General features: G+C 51.0%; 1 protein-coding gene across 5 annotated transcripts in view; it reads left to right on the forward strand.

Annotated features, from left to right (window-relative positions):
* Window positions 1-14,347, forward strand: part of CARD11 (caspase recruitment domain family member 11) — a 56,164-nt gene that overhangs the window by 24,406 nt on the left and 17,411 nt on the right. For 3 of the 5 annotated variants that reach the window (XM_072943401.1, XM_072943402.1, XM_072943405.1), the window contains exons 3-11: window positions 2,505-2,717; window positions 4,315-4,452; window positions 5,530-5,855; window positions 8,691-8,870; window positions 9,743-9,895; window positions 10,375-10,500; window positions 11,126-11,323; window positions 13,077-13,265; window positions 14,145-14,196. In XM_072943401.1, the coding sequence (XP_072799502.1) occupies window positions 2,505-2,717; window positions 4,315-4,452; window positions 5,530-5,855; window positions 8,691-8,870; window positions 9,743-9,895; window positions 10,375-10,500; window positions 11,126-11,323; window positions 13,077-13,265; window positions 14,145-14,196 (1,575 nt within the window). The remainder of the gene's footprint in view (window positions 1-2,504; window positions 2,718-4,314; window positions 4,453-5,529; window positions 5,856-8,690; window positions 8,871-9,742; window positions 9,896-10,374; window positions 10,501-11,125; window positions 11,324-13,076; window positions 13,266-14,144; window positions 14,197-14,347) is intronic. The other 2 variants (XM_072943403.1, XM_072943404.1) reach the window with 1 other exon arrangement.

The raw sequence follows: 14,347 nt of genomic DNA on the forward strand, positions 1-14,347 counted from the left end.
AGAATACAGTTCAGATTTACACTGTCATCAAACAGAATCAAATTCTTAAGAACAGATTTAGCAAAAGACGTGTGAGACTTGCACACTGAAAACCATAAAGCATTGCCGAAAGAAATTGAAGATCTAAATTAATAGAAACACACCCCTTATCCATGTTGTGCATAGCAACTGTTAATTAGTAAGGTTCTCCAAACTGATCTACGTATTCAGTGGATTCACTATCAAAATCCCAGCTACTTTTCCTTTGCAGGTATTGGCCAGCTGATCCCTAAAATTCATATGGAATTGCAAAGGGCACTGAATGGCCAAAAGAATCTGCAAAGGGAAGAACAAGGTTGGAAGACTCATCCTTCCCAATTTCAAAACTTAACTACACATCTACAGCAATGACGACAGTGTGGTCCAGGCACAAGGACAGACAGACAGACTAGTGGGATAGAACTGAGAGTTCAGAAACCAACACTTACGTTTACGGTCAGTTGACTTCTGACTAAGGTGCCAAGACCATTCAATGAGGAAAGAATAATCTTTTCAACAAATTGCGCTGGGACAGCTGAATATCCACATGTGAAAAACACAGCTGGACCCTTACCTCACACCGTATATCAAAATTAATTCAAAATACACCATCGGCTTAAATATGAGAGTTAAAAGTATAAAATTTTTAGAAAAATGAATAGATGTAAGTCTTTATAACCTTCAATTAAGCAATGGTTTTTTAGATACACACCAAAAGCACAAGTGAAAAAAGAAAAAATTCACTGGACTATATCAAAATTAAAAACTCTTGTGCTACCGAAAATTCCTTTAAGAAAATGAAAAGATAACCAACACAATAGGAGAAAAACATACAGCTAGTAAACAAAGCTCTGGTTACGGCCAGGGGAGGGGCAGGGGATGGGAAGGGGGACACTGGGAGTTCGAGAATTGCTCATATTAGCTACTATATATAAAATAGATTTAAAAAACAAATTTCTTCTGTATAGCACAAGGAACTATACTCAACATCTTGCAGTAACCCATTACAAAAATTAATTATGTATATGTGTGACAGAAACATTATGCTGTACACCAGAAATTGACACATTGTAACTGACTATACTCAATAAATTTTTTTAAAAATCGTACATCTGACTTGTATCCAGAGCACATAAAAAACTCCAAAGCTCAGTAATAAAGACAAACAATCCAATTTTAAAATGGGCAGAGGATTTGAATAGACATTTCTGAATGCACAAGTGGCCAATATGCACATGAAAAGATGCTCAACATTGTGAGTCATTAGGGAAATACAGATCAAAACCACAGTGAGATACCACTGCCCACCCATTCAGTTGACTATAATAAAAAAAAGATGGACAATAACAAGTGTACAAGAATGTGGGTAAGTTAGAATAATGTGACTGAGTTAGGATAAGTTAGTGGATAAGCTAGCTAGAATGCAAAATGGTGTGGCCACTTTGAGAAACCGTTTAGCACTTCCTCAGAATGTGACACAGAGAGTCACCAGATGGCTTATCAATTCCAATTCTGCATATCTGCAGAATAAAAACGTGTCTACACAAGAACTTGGACATGAATTCATAGTAGCATCATTCATAACAGCCAAGCAACCCAAGTGCTCATCAACGGATGGGTCAACAAGATGTGACATATCCACACGATGAAAAGGTATTTGTCAATGAAAAGAAGGGCCGAAACATGCTACAGCATGGATGAACCTTGAAAACGTGCAGTCACAGTGAGAAGTGAAAGAAGCCAGTCACGAAAGACCACCGGGTGTGTGATCCCATTTATGTGAAATGTCCAGAATAGGCAAATCTATAGAAACAGAAAGTAGATTAGTGGTTGCCGAAGGCTGGAGGGGCAGGTGCTGGAGGGAAATGGGGAGCGCCTACTAAGGGGCATAAAGTTCCTTTGGGGGCTGATGAAAATGTAAAATTAATTGTGTTGCTGGTTGCATGACTCTGAATATACTGGAAACCACTGAATTATACACCTTTAAAAGGTGAATTGTATGGTACACGAATTATATCTCAACAAAGCTGTTTTTAAAAATGAATGAAATAGGTTTGTATGTATCAACCTAGATAAATCTCAACAAATGCAGGTAGAACAAGTTGGAAAAGGAAACAGGAATGCATACAGCCTGACACCATTTATGTGAAACTGTAAAACAAAAAGTAACAGCATATATTGTTTTTGGAAAGATAAGTCCTCAATAAGATATAAAACCGTAGATGCAAGAATACACCCCAACTGCAAAATGTTCCCTCTCTCCATAAAGGTTTTGTTTTTATTTTATGGCTTTCTCCATCATTTATGTTTAGCCCATAAAGAAATACATGCCTACGTTCATATCCTTTCCTTTCTTAAAAGACAAAAGACTATCCTTTTCTCTACTTCTTTAAACTGAACAGTATATACTGGAGATCTCTCTAAAGTTTACAGAGCTGGTCCAGTGGGGCTCTTTGGTTAATCTTGTTGGGGTTTATGTCTAAAAGGAGGAGCGCCAGAGATGGACGACTACACGGAGACGCTGAAGGATGAGGAGGACGCCTTGTGGGAGAATGTGGAGTGTAACCGCCACATGCTGAGTCGCTACATCAACCCGGCCAAGCTCACCCCCTACCTGCGCCAGTGCAAGGTCATCGATGAGCAAGATGAAGATGAAGTGCTTAACGCTCCCATGCTGCCGTCCAAGATCAACCGGGCAGGTAACCGTAGGGGCCGCGCTGGCAGAAAGGGTGGGCTACCTCTTGCAGCAGCTTCGGTTGCTGTAGCAGAATGAAGTTTCTCTCAGTCACGGGTTTTGTAACTGGGGTCTGTAGACCTCCGTCCACCCCTGCTCCCCCACCTAGCTGTCCATGTGTAGAGAGAGTCCATGAAATTGGAAGGGGGCGGAGGGTTACGTCTTTATTTTACCGTCCTTCACTGAGACTGAGCGTCCCCTTTAGTTACGAACGATGGTGATCAGCGGTACCTGTGTCTTTGTCAACAGTGAACATTACAGATCTCTTCTTGTCACATTACAGCTGTCACAGACCTTCCAGAATACTTTTATACTCATCTCCCCTTGAAATTATAGTGGTTATTAGACCTGCCAAGAGATTGGGGTTTGATGCATTAATAAGGAAGCCCATTTCGTACTGAATCACAAATTTAATACTTGATAACTGTACCTTATTATAATTGGTTCCCTTTGTAATCCTATGCATTTGAACAGATGGTTGAAAGTATTATTCTGATAAAGGGTCTGTAGGCTTTTCCAGACTGCCTAGGGGTCCACGACACGTTATCACATTCATTAAAGGTAGTAAGTGTGGTTTGTGAACATTGTTTTGGTTTTGTATACGTCTGTGAGTGTGTGTACACATATAGGTTTGTACATTTTTCTTTGTGTGTAAGCATGAGGTCACAGTGTTAAATACATTTCTTTCTGTGGCTCACAGTTTTAAAGGTCTGAAAGTCACTTGCCCACAGTATGACTGGAGATAAGCAGCTCATAATGCTGTGACCGTCTTTTGCACACACGACAGACATCACTAAGCGCAGCATGCTTTCCTGCCGAGCTTGGATGTAACCTTAGGACCCTTCTCAGCACAGTGCTCGAGGCAGCTCTGACAGTCAGTTGACACAAGATGAAATTTATTTATTATGTCTATCCTGTGGGAAAGGTAGAGTTTTAAGACCTCGAGGGAAGAAACAGCTGAAAATAAAATGTTCAAAGAAGGAACAAGAGAAGTAAACAATAAATGGAACCAGTAGGATAAAAATTGAAAACTGCCAGGCAAATTACATTTAGATTAGATGCTTCCAGACCATGTGATGACCCCACAGAAGAACATGGAGCTGTCCTTGCTTCCTGTGACTTTTCCTAGCTCCCCACCCAAATATTTGTCTTCCTGGTCTGAATCCCAGAGAACCATATGTTATTCTGTAACTGCTGCTGCACTTCCACCCTCCCTCAATCACAGATGAGCTGACGCTTGTACGGTTAATTTGCGCTGTGGTCACTTGGGATGCGCTTTAAAGCCAGTGGTTTCCTATTATGGCTGCAATTCCATTTATTCTGGTTCTACCAATTTCTTGGAGAAAGGAAACTGACACTCACTGAATCCCTGCTGAGGGCCTGGCACTTTGATTTACATCATCTGGCCTCCAAGATATAACTCAGTAGTGACAGGACGCAGTAAGACTGTCTTCTTAAGAGTGTACTGAGGGATGTGAGCCAGGCTAAGACTGGACTTGGAGACTTGCATCCAATCAGACACGCACTCTTCTTCTCACTGAGTGGTTTTGACTTTGCTCTAGGCCGACTCTTGGACATCCTGCACACCAAGGGGCAAAGGGGCTATGTGGTCTTCCTGGAGAGCCTGGAGTTTTACTACCCAGAACTGTACAAGCTGGTGACCGGGAAGGAGCCCACTCGGAGGTTCTCCACCATTGTGGGTAAGTGGTTTGTCATCAGGAGCATTTGGACTGTGGTAGGAGGGGTGTGTGTGTGTGTGTGTCCAGTGGTGGGACAGTTCTAAGGCTATGAATCTGTGACATCAGGACAGTGCCCTGGTGGCACTTGTGAACTGTCAACCACTTATTTCTGCCCATTGATGAAAGGTAGGTGACAGAGGAGCAAACTGAAGCAAGAGCCAGGAGAAGCGGGTTTTCATTGGACATCCCCCATGAATGCTGGTGGGGTGGAACAGAAATTCAAACTGCCCCCTGGATCTTGTCCTTGCCTTGCCTTCTCTCTTGCCAGTATCCCATGAACCACAGCCTATGGTCATCGTATCTTAATCTTCCTTCCTCAGTATTCTTGAATCAGTCTTCTCTCCATCTACAGCACTACCCTGGTGGAGACCCTGCAACCCCCTCAACCCTCTACATCCATTCCTGCTCAGCACCAGGGATTTCTCAGCTCCTCGTGTTACCCGCCCCACCACTTAAAACCCTTCAGTGGCTTCCCCTTGTTTCCATCCAAAGACCCAGGTGCAGCCCACCAGGACCCCACATGGCCAAGCTCCTGAGGACACTCCCAGCCTCACCTTTCTACCTCTCTCTCTCTCTGTCTTCTCCCTCTTTCGTCTCTGAAATGTGCCAGGTTCCTCCTTCCTCCCCATAAGGCCTTGGCAACGTTGTTCCACCTTCTTAGAATGTGTCTTCTCTCCTCAGCGCTTCAGCTCAACCATCGGGAGTCCTCTAGTGCCTCTGTCCACTGGGCTGGATCTGGTCCCCTTGTCACACACGCTCATGGCCCCCCTACCTTTACTTGGTGAAATCCTCTCCATCTGTACTTGGGCTTGTGTGTGATCATCTGCTTTTTTAAGGTCTGTCTCCCTTACCTGACTGTAAGCTCTCCCGGGAGCAAGGCTGTCTTACTCGCGCTGAATCCCCAGTGCCTAATGGGTAGTAAAAGCTCAGTAAAAGGCTGGTGAGTGATGAGTGAACGAATGACCCCCGCCCCACGTCTGGAACCCCCTTCTCCCCCTCCCCAGTCCCCGGGCCTGACTGGGCGCCCCCTCTCCACAGTGGAGGAGGGCCACGAGGGCCTCACGCACTTCCTGATGAACGAAGTCATCAAGCTGCAGCAGCAGATGAAGGCCAAGGACATGCAGCGGTGCGAGCTGCTGGCCAAGTCGCGGCAGCTGGAGGACGAGAAGAAGCAGCTGACGCTGACGCGGGTGGAGCTGCTGACCTTCCAGGAGCGGTACTACAAGATGAAGGAGGAGCGGGACAGCTACAACGACGAGCTGGTCAAGGTGAAGGACGACAACTACAACCTGGCCATGCGCTACGCCCAGCTCAGCGAGGAGAAAAACATGGCGGTCATGCGGAGCCGGGACCTCCAGCTCGAGGTGAGGGGCACGCGGCCGGGCCGGCCGGGCCGGAGCGCGCGGGGGCTTGGCGGCGGCCGCTGGGGCCAAGGCCAGCAGGCGGGCACGCGCGGGCGTCACCCCTGGCCGGGTGGAGGAGACTGGAGGGCGCGGGGGGCTGGGGCCCGTGATCCGCTCTGCGCGTGCGCGCGCCGACCCAGCAGGGCCCCCCGATTCCCCCGTGTGCATCTGTGCACGTGCGCACACGGTCCCGGTGGGCTGGGCTTCCCAGTCGGGAGCCCGTGGAGCCACGTGCGCATGTGCAGACATGCGCGCCTGGACCCAGTGGGGTTTCCCTCTTGCTCCGGAACCCGTATCCCCCAGACGCGCGGCACACGGGCCCTGCAGGGCGCCGGGTGAGAGGGGAGACGGAGGACCCAGGGGCGCAGACAGTTGTGGTTGTCAGGAAAATCACCGAGGAGATGGGTGCAGCCCCTGTCCCTGGAGTCACGAGGTCCTTGAGGCCAGGACTGGGCCCTTCACAGCTGTATCCACAAAGCCCAGCATGACACAATGGAATCGTCAATACAGTTATCATTGCATAGTCCAGTAGCCAAATGATGGACATCATTAACGAGTTTACCTCCAAAAGGGAGAGAAGGGAATTGGCTTAACTCGTTCATTCCTTTTACTTGTTGTGCACCGCCTTGCACCAGGCACTTTCCCAGGGGTGCAAGACCAAAGCCCTGCTGACATGGAGCTCACATTCTAATCAGAAAACAAATACATCAATACCTGGTAGTCATAAGTGCTATGAGGAAGAGAGAAGAGTGCAGATGGTGCGTGAGGAATGCTCTTTTAAATCGGATGGTCGGGGAAGGTTCCGGAGAAGGGGACACAAGAGCAGAGATCTGCAGAAAGGGAAGAAGCCAGCCAAGCAAGTCTCAGGGGAAGCACAGAGAGCAAATGCAAGGGCCCCAGGTAGGGGTCGTGCTCGGTGTTTTTGAGAAACGGCAAGAGAACCAGTGGGGCTGGAGCCAAATGAGCAAGCCTCATGGAGAGCTGGCCAGGGTCCAGATCATGGGGGCATGGTAAGAATTTGGAATTTATTCCAGTTGTGATGGAAGCCACTGAAGGACTGAGAGCTGAGAGTGACAACTGATTTATGTCTGGAAGGACCACTCTGGCTGCTGGGTGGAAAACAGACTCTCAGAATATTTATGAAGCGCCTGCCATGTGTAAGGCACGGTGCTAAGCACTGTGGGGGACACGGGGATAAATAACCTGATTTCTGCTCAGGTCACTTTCAGTTTAGTTGAAGCAGACAGATTAGTGAACAATCCAGTGGAATTCAGGTGAATTGAGTCAGAGTGTTCCTATAAAGAATATTAGCTTTTAAATTCTTTGGATGTGAGTTCAAATCTGGCTTCTGGCTTTAGCGCCTAGTTGGTTCTTGGCCTCAGTTCCCTTCTTTGTAAATGGCAGTGATGTGAAAATGGGATTAATTCCTGTGCCTTAGGATTGCTGAGATACTGAAATAGAAGTCTTTGGCAAAACAGCTGACCCAGGAAGCACCTGCTTCATGTCCACTTGGATGGGACTGGGGATCTGGACCCAGAACAAGACACTTGGGTTCATCTTCCAAGATGCTGGAGAGGGTTTTTTTGTTTGTTTGTGGTTTTGCTTTGTTTGTTTGTTTTTGCATGATTAGGAGGAAAGGTTTCTGTGCTGTTTTATCTAGGATTTGGGGAAACTAACCTGTGGCAGAGACTTAGAACTTTCCCTCCTAAGACTTTCACCTGTTTTTTGTTTTCCTGGACATATGTCAGTAGTGAGAAAACATATCTAGAACTTGAAAGAGCATCTGGCCAGCTGAGTCCTGGATCAGTCCTCAGCTCCAGGCTACTTCCCTGCCTTCCTCTTTCTTTCTTCCCTCCCTCAGGCCACCGAGGCACAGCCACAGTCCCTTCCTTGCTAAAGCCGCCACCCTCTACCTGCCAGATTTCTTGAGACATTCTTCCCATAAGCCTAGACTTGAAATAGGACACTCACCACTTTGGTGCCCCTTTCCTTGCCGCCCTTGAAAACAATCTTCTTGTTTTGAGTGTTTTGCCAAGACTGATCAGTTTGGGGAAGCAGACGTGCTTAGTCATGGAGGTTTAAGAGGTCTTCTTCTGGTCCCAATTCTGATACCTCTTGAGGGTGACACTCAGCACATCTCCAGTTGTCCCATTTCCAGGGATAGTAACTGCCTCCTCCAGGAAGCCACTCCTTCAGCACTAAGTCTGGGCAGGTCCTTTAAGCCAGAGATCCTGTCGACCTACAGTCCAGTAGATCCCAGGCTGTTCTTTTAGCAGCAGTGCCATTGGTTCAAATAAAATTTTGTGTGAAACCCAAGAGGCCAAAACACGTGCAGGCAGAGCTTCTCTGGGACGTGAAATCAGGGTGGGGCCCAGACGCCCTTCCCCCATCTATTTACTCACTTTGATGACACCAGGGTTCTACTGGGAAACCTTAACTTTGAGGATCAGAGTTTGAAACTCATACTCAGCTTGGGTATCTTTTATCCTAATCTGTAACCTGTTCCACACACACACACACACACACACACACACACACACACAGAAATTGCCTGAGGGGGCTTTTAAACGGACATAACTGCTTTAGAACTATTCTCTTCCTCAGCAAGGAGATGGTGGTTTGTTTCACTGCAAAAGGTTTCTTTGAGCCCTTCTCGGTCACCGACTGGAGGAAGGGGAGAGGGGGACCTGACAGAGGTCACGCTGGGAAGTTCAGCGGGATCTGGGGAGGCAGTGCCTTTTCTGAGTGTCTCCTGCCTGCGGCATTCTCCCCTCGGCACCCTGGGGGGTGTTCCAGATCGACCAGCTCAAGCATCGGTTGAATAAGATGGAGGAGGAATGCAAGCTTGAGAGGAATCAGTCGCTGAAACTGAAGAATGACATCGAGAATCGGCCCAAGAAGGAGCAGGTTCTGGAACTGGAGCGGGAGAATGAGATGCTGAAGACCAAAATCCAGGAGCTGCAGTCCATCATCCAGGTGAGGGAGGGGCGGGGCAGGGGCGGGGTGGGGACCAACAGCCTGCCTGCATGTGCGCCGCACAGGCCCGTGCTGACTGCAGGACAACAGATAATTCATGTCATCCTTGGGCGTCTTACTTTACTCCTGTCACCGGGGTGACCCCCACCCCCACTTCTCAGAGACTGCCTTCTGTGACGTAATACTTGTGACACTGTTCCCTTCCTTGAAGCACTCGGTGAAAAATCACCGTTCACACCAAATCAGTGCCCCAGGTGCTGTGGGCAAAGTACATCTAGGAGACATTCTTGCCCTTACAGATTCCAAGAAACTCACCTCTCAGCCCCATGTGACATGTTAAAACTTCAAGCACCTCCTCACCTTTGTCATCAGTGAGTCATCTGTGGGTGTGGAGGGAGAACATCCCAGAATTCATCTGCAGCAGAGAGAAAAGGCGCCCCGCCCTTCCCCCAGAACGACCCCCGCCCGCCAGGATTTGCTCCTGGTGTGCCAGGGTCTGGTTCAGAGCAGAGGTTGGGTCCCAGTTCGATCGGAGCAGACACATTGCTATTTCAGGGGGAGCATCTGGAAAGCAGATGAACCATTCTTGGTTGTCACCTGCAAAGTGTCTGGAGGAGCAGCTACTGCTGCTGTCGGCTCTGACAAGAACAGGGGCAGCACAACAGGCATCGGGACGTTTCTGAGCAGAAGTGGGTTTGATGCTTCTTTCCAGGTGATAAAAGTCATAAGTAATAAGCTGCTTAAGGACCCTGCGTCCCTGGCACAAAACCTTCTGCTCTCTCAGTGTGTGTTACGGGCCCCTCCGTTTGCCACCTTGCTCCCTGCCCCATCTCTACCCCAGCATCATTAAACGTCCCCACCCGCCCGTCCAGGCCGGGAAGCGCAGCCTGCCGGACTCCGACAAGGCCATCTTGGACATCCTGGAGCATGACCGCAAGGAGGCCCTGGAGGACCGACAGGAGCTGGTCAACAAGATCTACAACCTGCAGGAGGAGGCCCGCCAGGCGGAGGAGCTGCGAGACAAGGTGGGTTGCTCGGGCGGCATCCGCCCAGCCGGTGCCCTGGGCTGAGGGCCCCTGTGCACTGATGTGTGTTGGTGGGACCTCCAGACCCGCGCTCTCTTCCAGGGACTAGGTCTGACCCCTGGTGTGAATTCCCCGTGCATCAGCACAGAACCTGGCAGTTACTTGGGAATAATTGTCAGTGTCAGTGCGGCCCTGTCTCCCCTCCTGACCGATGGCCACAGGAGGGCCTGCGCAGTGCATGCCCTGTTCCCTGCTGTACACCCTGGCACATAGTAGGTCCGCAGCAAATCTCAGTTGATTGACTAGCCTACTGCCGTGGTCCCTTCTGATCAGAGAGCTGACTCTGAGAAGGTCAGGCATTGTAGGGAGGGACAATCCAGCTCTGGCCAGGCAGTAGAAAGACACAAGTGGAAAACAGCTGTCAGCCCTGACTTGCTGACTGTGTGAGGCGAGTATAGATTTCCCACTGTTGCTCACAGTACCTGGAGGAGAAGGAGGACCTGGAGCTGAAGTGCTCGACCCTCGGGAAGGACTGCGAGATGTACAAGCACCGCATGAACACGGTCATGCTGCAGCTGGAGGAGGTGGAGCGGGAGCGCGACCAGGTACAGGCCTGCCTGGCTGCTGCTGCGCACGGGGCTGTGGGCTCAAGCCACTGGGGTCCGTCAGGGTGTTCTGTCCAGTGGAGTGGCATTAACTCTGCGGGGACTACTCATGAATCCATCTTTCCTGTTTCTCTTCCAAAAATGAATCGTATCCCAAAAGGCTTTTGGAATTCACAGGCACTTGAGTAGCATGGGGGCCTGCGCTCGGCTCCAGCAGCTCATAGGACAGAGAATGGTCCTCACACGCCTGGTCTTTAGAGTAAGATGACCAGGTCCAGGCCCTGTCACTCTTCAGACATGTGACGGCAGACAGGCTTCTACTCCCCGGAAGCCTCACTGTCCTCATCTGTGCAGTGGGAACAGTGCTAACAGCACGACTTTGCAGGGCAGAGAGTGGGCTCTGCCCTTGGCACGGAGCCCGGCCCACAGCCAGGGCTGGACAGACGGGGGTTGTGACACGTGTTACTGAGGAAGGCAGAGATTGAAATGCCCCAGAGTCAGGGTCAGAGAAGGGCCGCGGACAGCGTGGCCGGCACGTGGCTGGGGTGCGCGCGTCCTGAGCCGATGTGGGTGTGTCCGGCGAGCAAGCCAAGCGGCCGCCTTGTTCCCTCCCCGTCCCCCACAGGCCTTCCATTCCCGGGACGAAGCCCAGACCCAGTACTCGCAGTGCCTGATCGAGAAGGACAAGTACAGGAAGCAGATCCGCGAGCTGGAGGAGAAGAACGACGAGATGAGGATTGAGATGGTCCGGCGGGAGGCCTGCATCGTGAACCTGGAAAGCAAGCTGCGGCGCCTCTCCAGGGACAGCGGCAGCCTGGACCAGGTGGGCGGGGGGGCTGGGCGGGGCCCCGCCTCCCCGCCGCGCCTGCGCAGTCCGCCCTGGGCCGCGCCCCGCCCTGGGACGCGCGTCTGGGTAGTGACGAGTACCAGCCGCTCATTTGAAGCTGGAAGGTGCGGGGCAGGTCCCTGGCTTGGCCGCCCGCTGGCTAGGCCATCTCAGCTCCCTCTCAGCTGACCCCTGACGGCCGTCAGCCCCCCACTGGGTTTCCTGAGACCCACCTGGATGGTCACGGGCTTTAAGATGCCCACTCCCGTTAAAGTCACTGGTGCCTAGGAGGACACAGCCGTGTCCGGGCGATAGGAGGTTCAGAGAACGTGTCACGGCGAGGCCCCAGGCCCTCAGACGTGAAAGACGCTGCCGTCAAGGCAGATGGTATCCCCTTCACAGCTGTGGGTCTGGGTGCACGGTCAACAGGCCACGGTAGGCAGCTCTGTCGTGTGTCGGGGGGGCAGGGACAGGCGGGAGGTGTGGCTGGTGGGGGCAGCAGCAGGGGCAGGGTGGGCCTGTAGGCTGAGGAGTTTGGTTGTCAGTTATTCTCGGACCATGAAGGATTTTGTGCGGCAGAGTGAGGCCCAAAGCTTGGGCCTAGAGCGAGTGTGGCATGAGGGTGCTATGTGGCTTTGCAGGGGTCATCAAGAAGTTACATAACGGGCCTGAGCCTCAGCTTCAGACAACAGGGTGAATCACTCAGGACGGTACCTGGCACTGTTTCCATGGTTGTTCAGTCATTCAGCAATATTTTTTTTTTGGACAAGGGAGATAATTAGGTTTTGGTTTTTATTTTTAAATGGAGGTGCTGAGGATTGAACCCAGGACCTCACGCATGCTAAGCACTGAGCTGTACCCTCCCCACCCCAAAGTAAAGTTTCTTAGGTTTTGTTTTTTTAAACAACAACGTAGTGGAGGTGCTGGGGATTGAACCCATGGCCTTGTGTGTGCTAAGCATGCGCTCTGGCACTGAGCTATCCCCTTATCCCCGGGTAATATCTTTTATATTTGTAGCTTAGGCACAAGGCTAGAAATTGGCGATCTGATGGTGGCATACCAGTTAAGGGGCCAAGTCCAGCCAGGAGGCAATCTCTTTACTATTACAAAGGACACGGGGCCTGTTCCCAACCCCTGGCGGAAGGGAGATGGGGTCAGGAGGCTTGTGAGGAGGACACTGGAGCTCGGATGATAAGTTCTTTTTTCTTTAAGGTTTTTTTTACTGGTTTATTGAGAATAACATGTATATTAAAAAGAGCATATGTTGTCACGAACAACTCAATACATTTTAATTGTGAGCACACTAATGTAACCTCCACCCAGATCAAGACATAGAACATTACTAGAACCCTAGAAGCAACCCCTGTGCCTCCTACGCATTACTACTCCCTCACCTCAAATGTAGCCATTATCCTGGTTATGATGTAGGTCAGTTTTATTGCCTCTTTCATAGTTTTTTATAAGTGGGATCCTGCAGTAGGTGGTCTCTTGAGCCTGGCTTCTTTTGGTCAATGTTATGTTTGTAAGATCTTACCAAGTAGTAGTTCATTTATTTTCACTGATGAATCGATCATAATTTAGAACGATGTTGGCGTCCTGGTGGACGCAGGGGTCAGGAGAGAAGAACAGGCCGTCCTGAGTTTCAGGCGTGGGTGCCCCAGGGATCAGCAGCACCGGCAGCAGAGCCGTTTGCCCGTCCAGAGGCTGCTCCTCACTCCCCGTCAATGACGCGGCTTCTCCTTGCCGCCAGAGTCTGCCCAGGAACCTACCAGTGACCATCATCTCTCAGAACTTCGGGGACAGCAGCCCCAGGACCAACGGTCAGGAGGCTGATGATTCTTCAACCTCAGAGGAGTCGCCGGAGGACAGCCGATACTTCCTGCCCTACCACCCCCCCAAGCGCAGAATGAACCTGAAAGGCATCCAGGTGCCTGCTCGCGTGAGTGGGGGTGGGGGTGGGAGCCCTCTGCTGTGAGGCAGGGCGGCGGAAGCGGGGTGCTGCTGCGGGGTCGGGCGGGGAGCCGGGGGCCCTGCAGGCCGGTGAGGACGTGGCTCATGGTTCTGGGGCGGGACTCAGACCCCAGATGCGACTGGACATGTTTCAGCCCTATGAACGGAAATCATGCCAGGTCATGCTTTTTTCCTGTTTTTTTTTTTTTTTAACCATTCTCTTACCTCATGAATGTAGTGGAAGTTGAGAGAGAGAGGAAGAGAGAATGAAGTAAGCATTATTAGTTTTGTTCGTTTGTTCAACAAATGGGTCCTGAGTGCCTATCCCGTGTTCATTAGTGTGAACGGCCTGCGAGGAGCTGGGTGACAGTTCTCATCTGTCGTCCATGCTCCGTGTCTCGTGCAGTCCATCTGCTGAGGAATGAATGAATGAATGAGTGAATGAATGAATGAATGAGACGGTCTCCCACAAGGGCCCCTACATTGCCTCTGACCTCCCCACACTCACACACACAGAGCGGGGAGGCCAGCCCGGGGCCCACCAGCCCCTGTCCTTCCCCCAAAGTCACCCCATGTCACGTCCTGGTTCTGCCCAGCTTCACGCTCCCGCCGCCTCTGCCCCTCTGGGCTCTTGTACCCTCCGAGCCCCGTGCCACTGCCGCCCTCAGGCCGAGCCTGTCCGCACCAGCCGGTGCCTGTCAGGGGCCGCCGGGCCACGGGGATGGGCGGCATGCCCCCCGTGATTCCAGTGGCCGCGGGCTGTGGGCTTGCCTCAGTTTATTTCTTTCCTTAGCTCCAGTGACATGTGTCTCAGGCCTTGTTTGATTTGTGTCCTCTGTCTCTTTCCTTCCCCGCCCCCCTATTCCAGCTGCAGAGAGCCAAATCCCCCATCAGCCTGAAGCGAGCATCAGATTTTCAAGGTTAGTGAGCCACCCGGATCCCTCCCCAGTCTCTCTCTCTGACGTTCGGTCCATCTGTTTCTCCCGTTGCAGTATCAGTCCTGTGAGGTTAAGCCAGGATGGGTCTCGGGGGCCCTGGGGTCCCAGTGCGGCGGGCCATCCAGATGGTCAT

The sequence above is a fragment of the Vicugna pacos genome, chromosome 18 (assembly GCF_048564905.1).
Source record: "Vicugna pacos chromosome 18, VicPac4, whole genome shotgun sequence".
Classification (NCBI taxonomy): Eukaryota; Metazoa; Chordata; class Mammalia; order Artiodactyla; family Camelidae; genus Vicugna; species Vicugna pacos.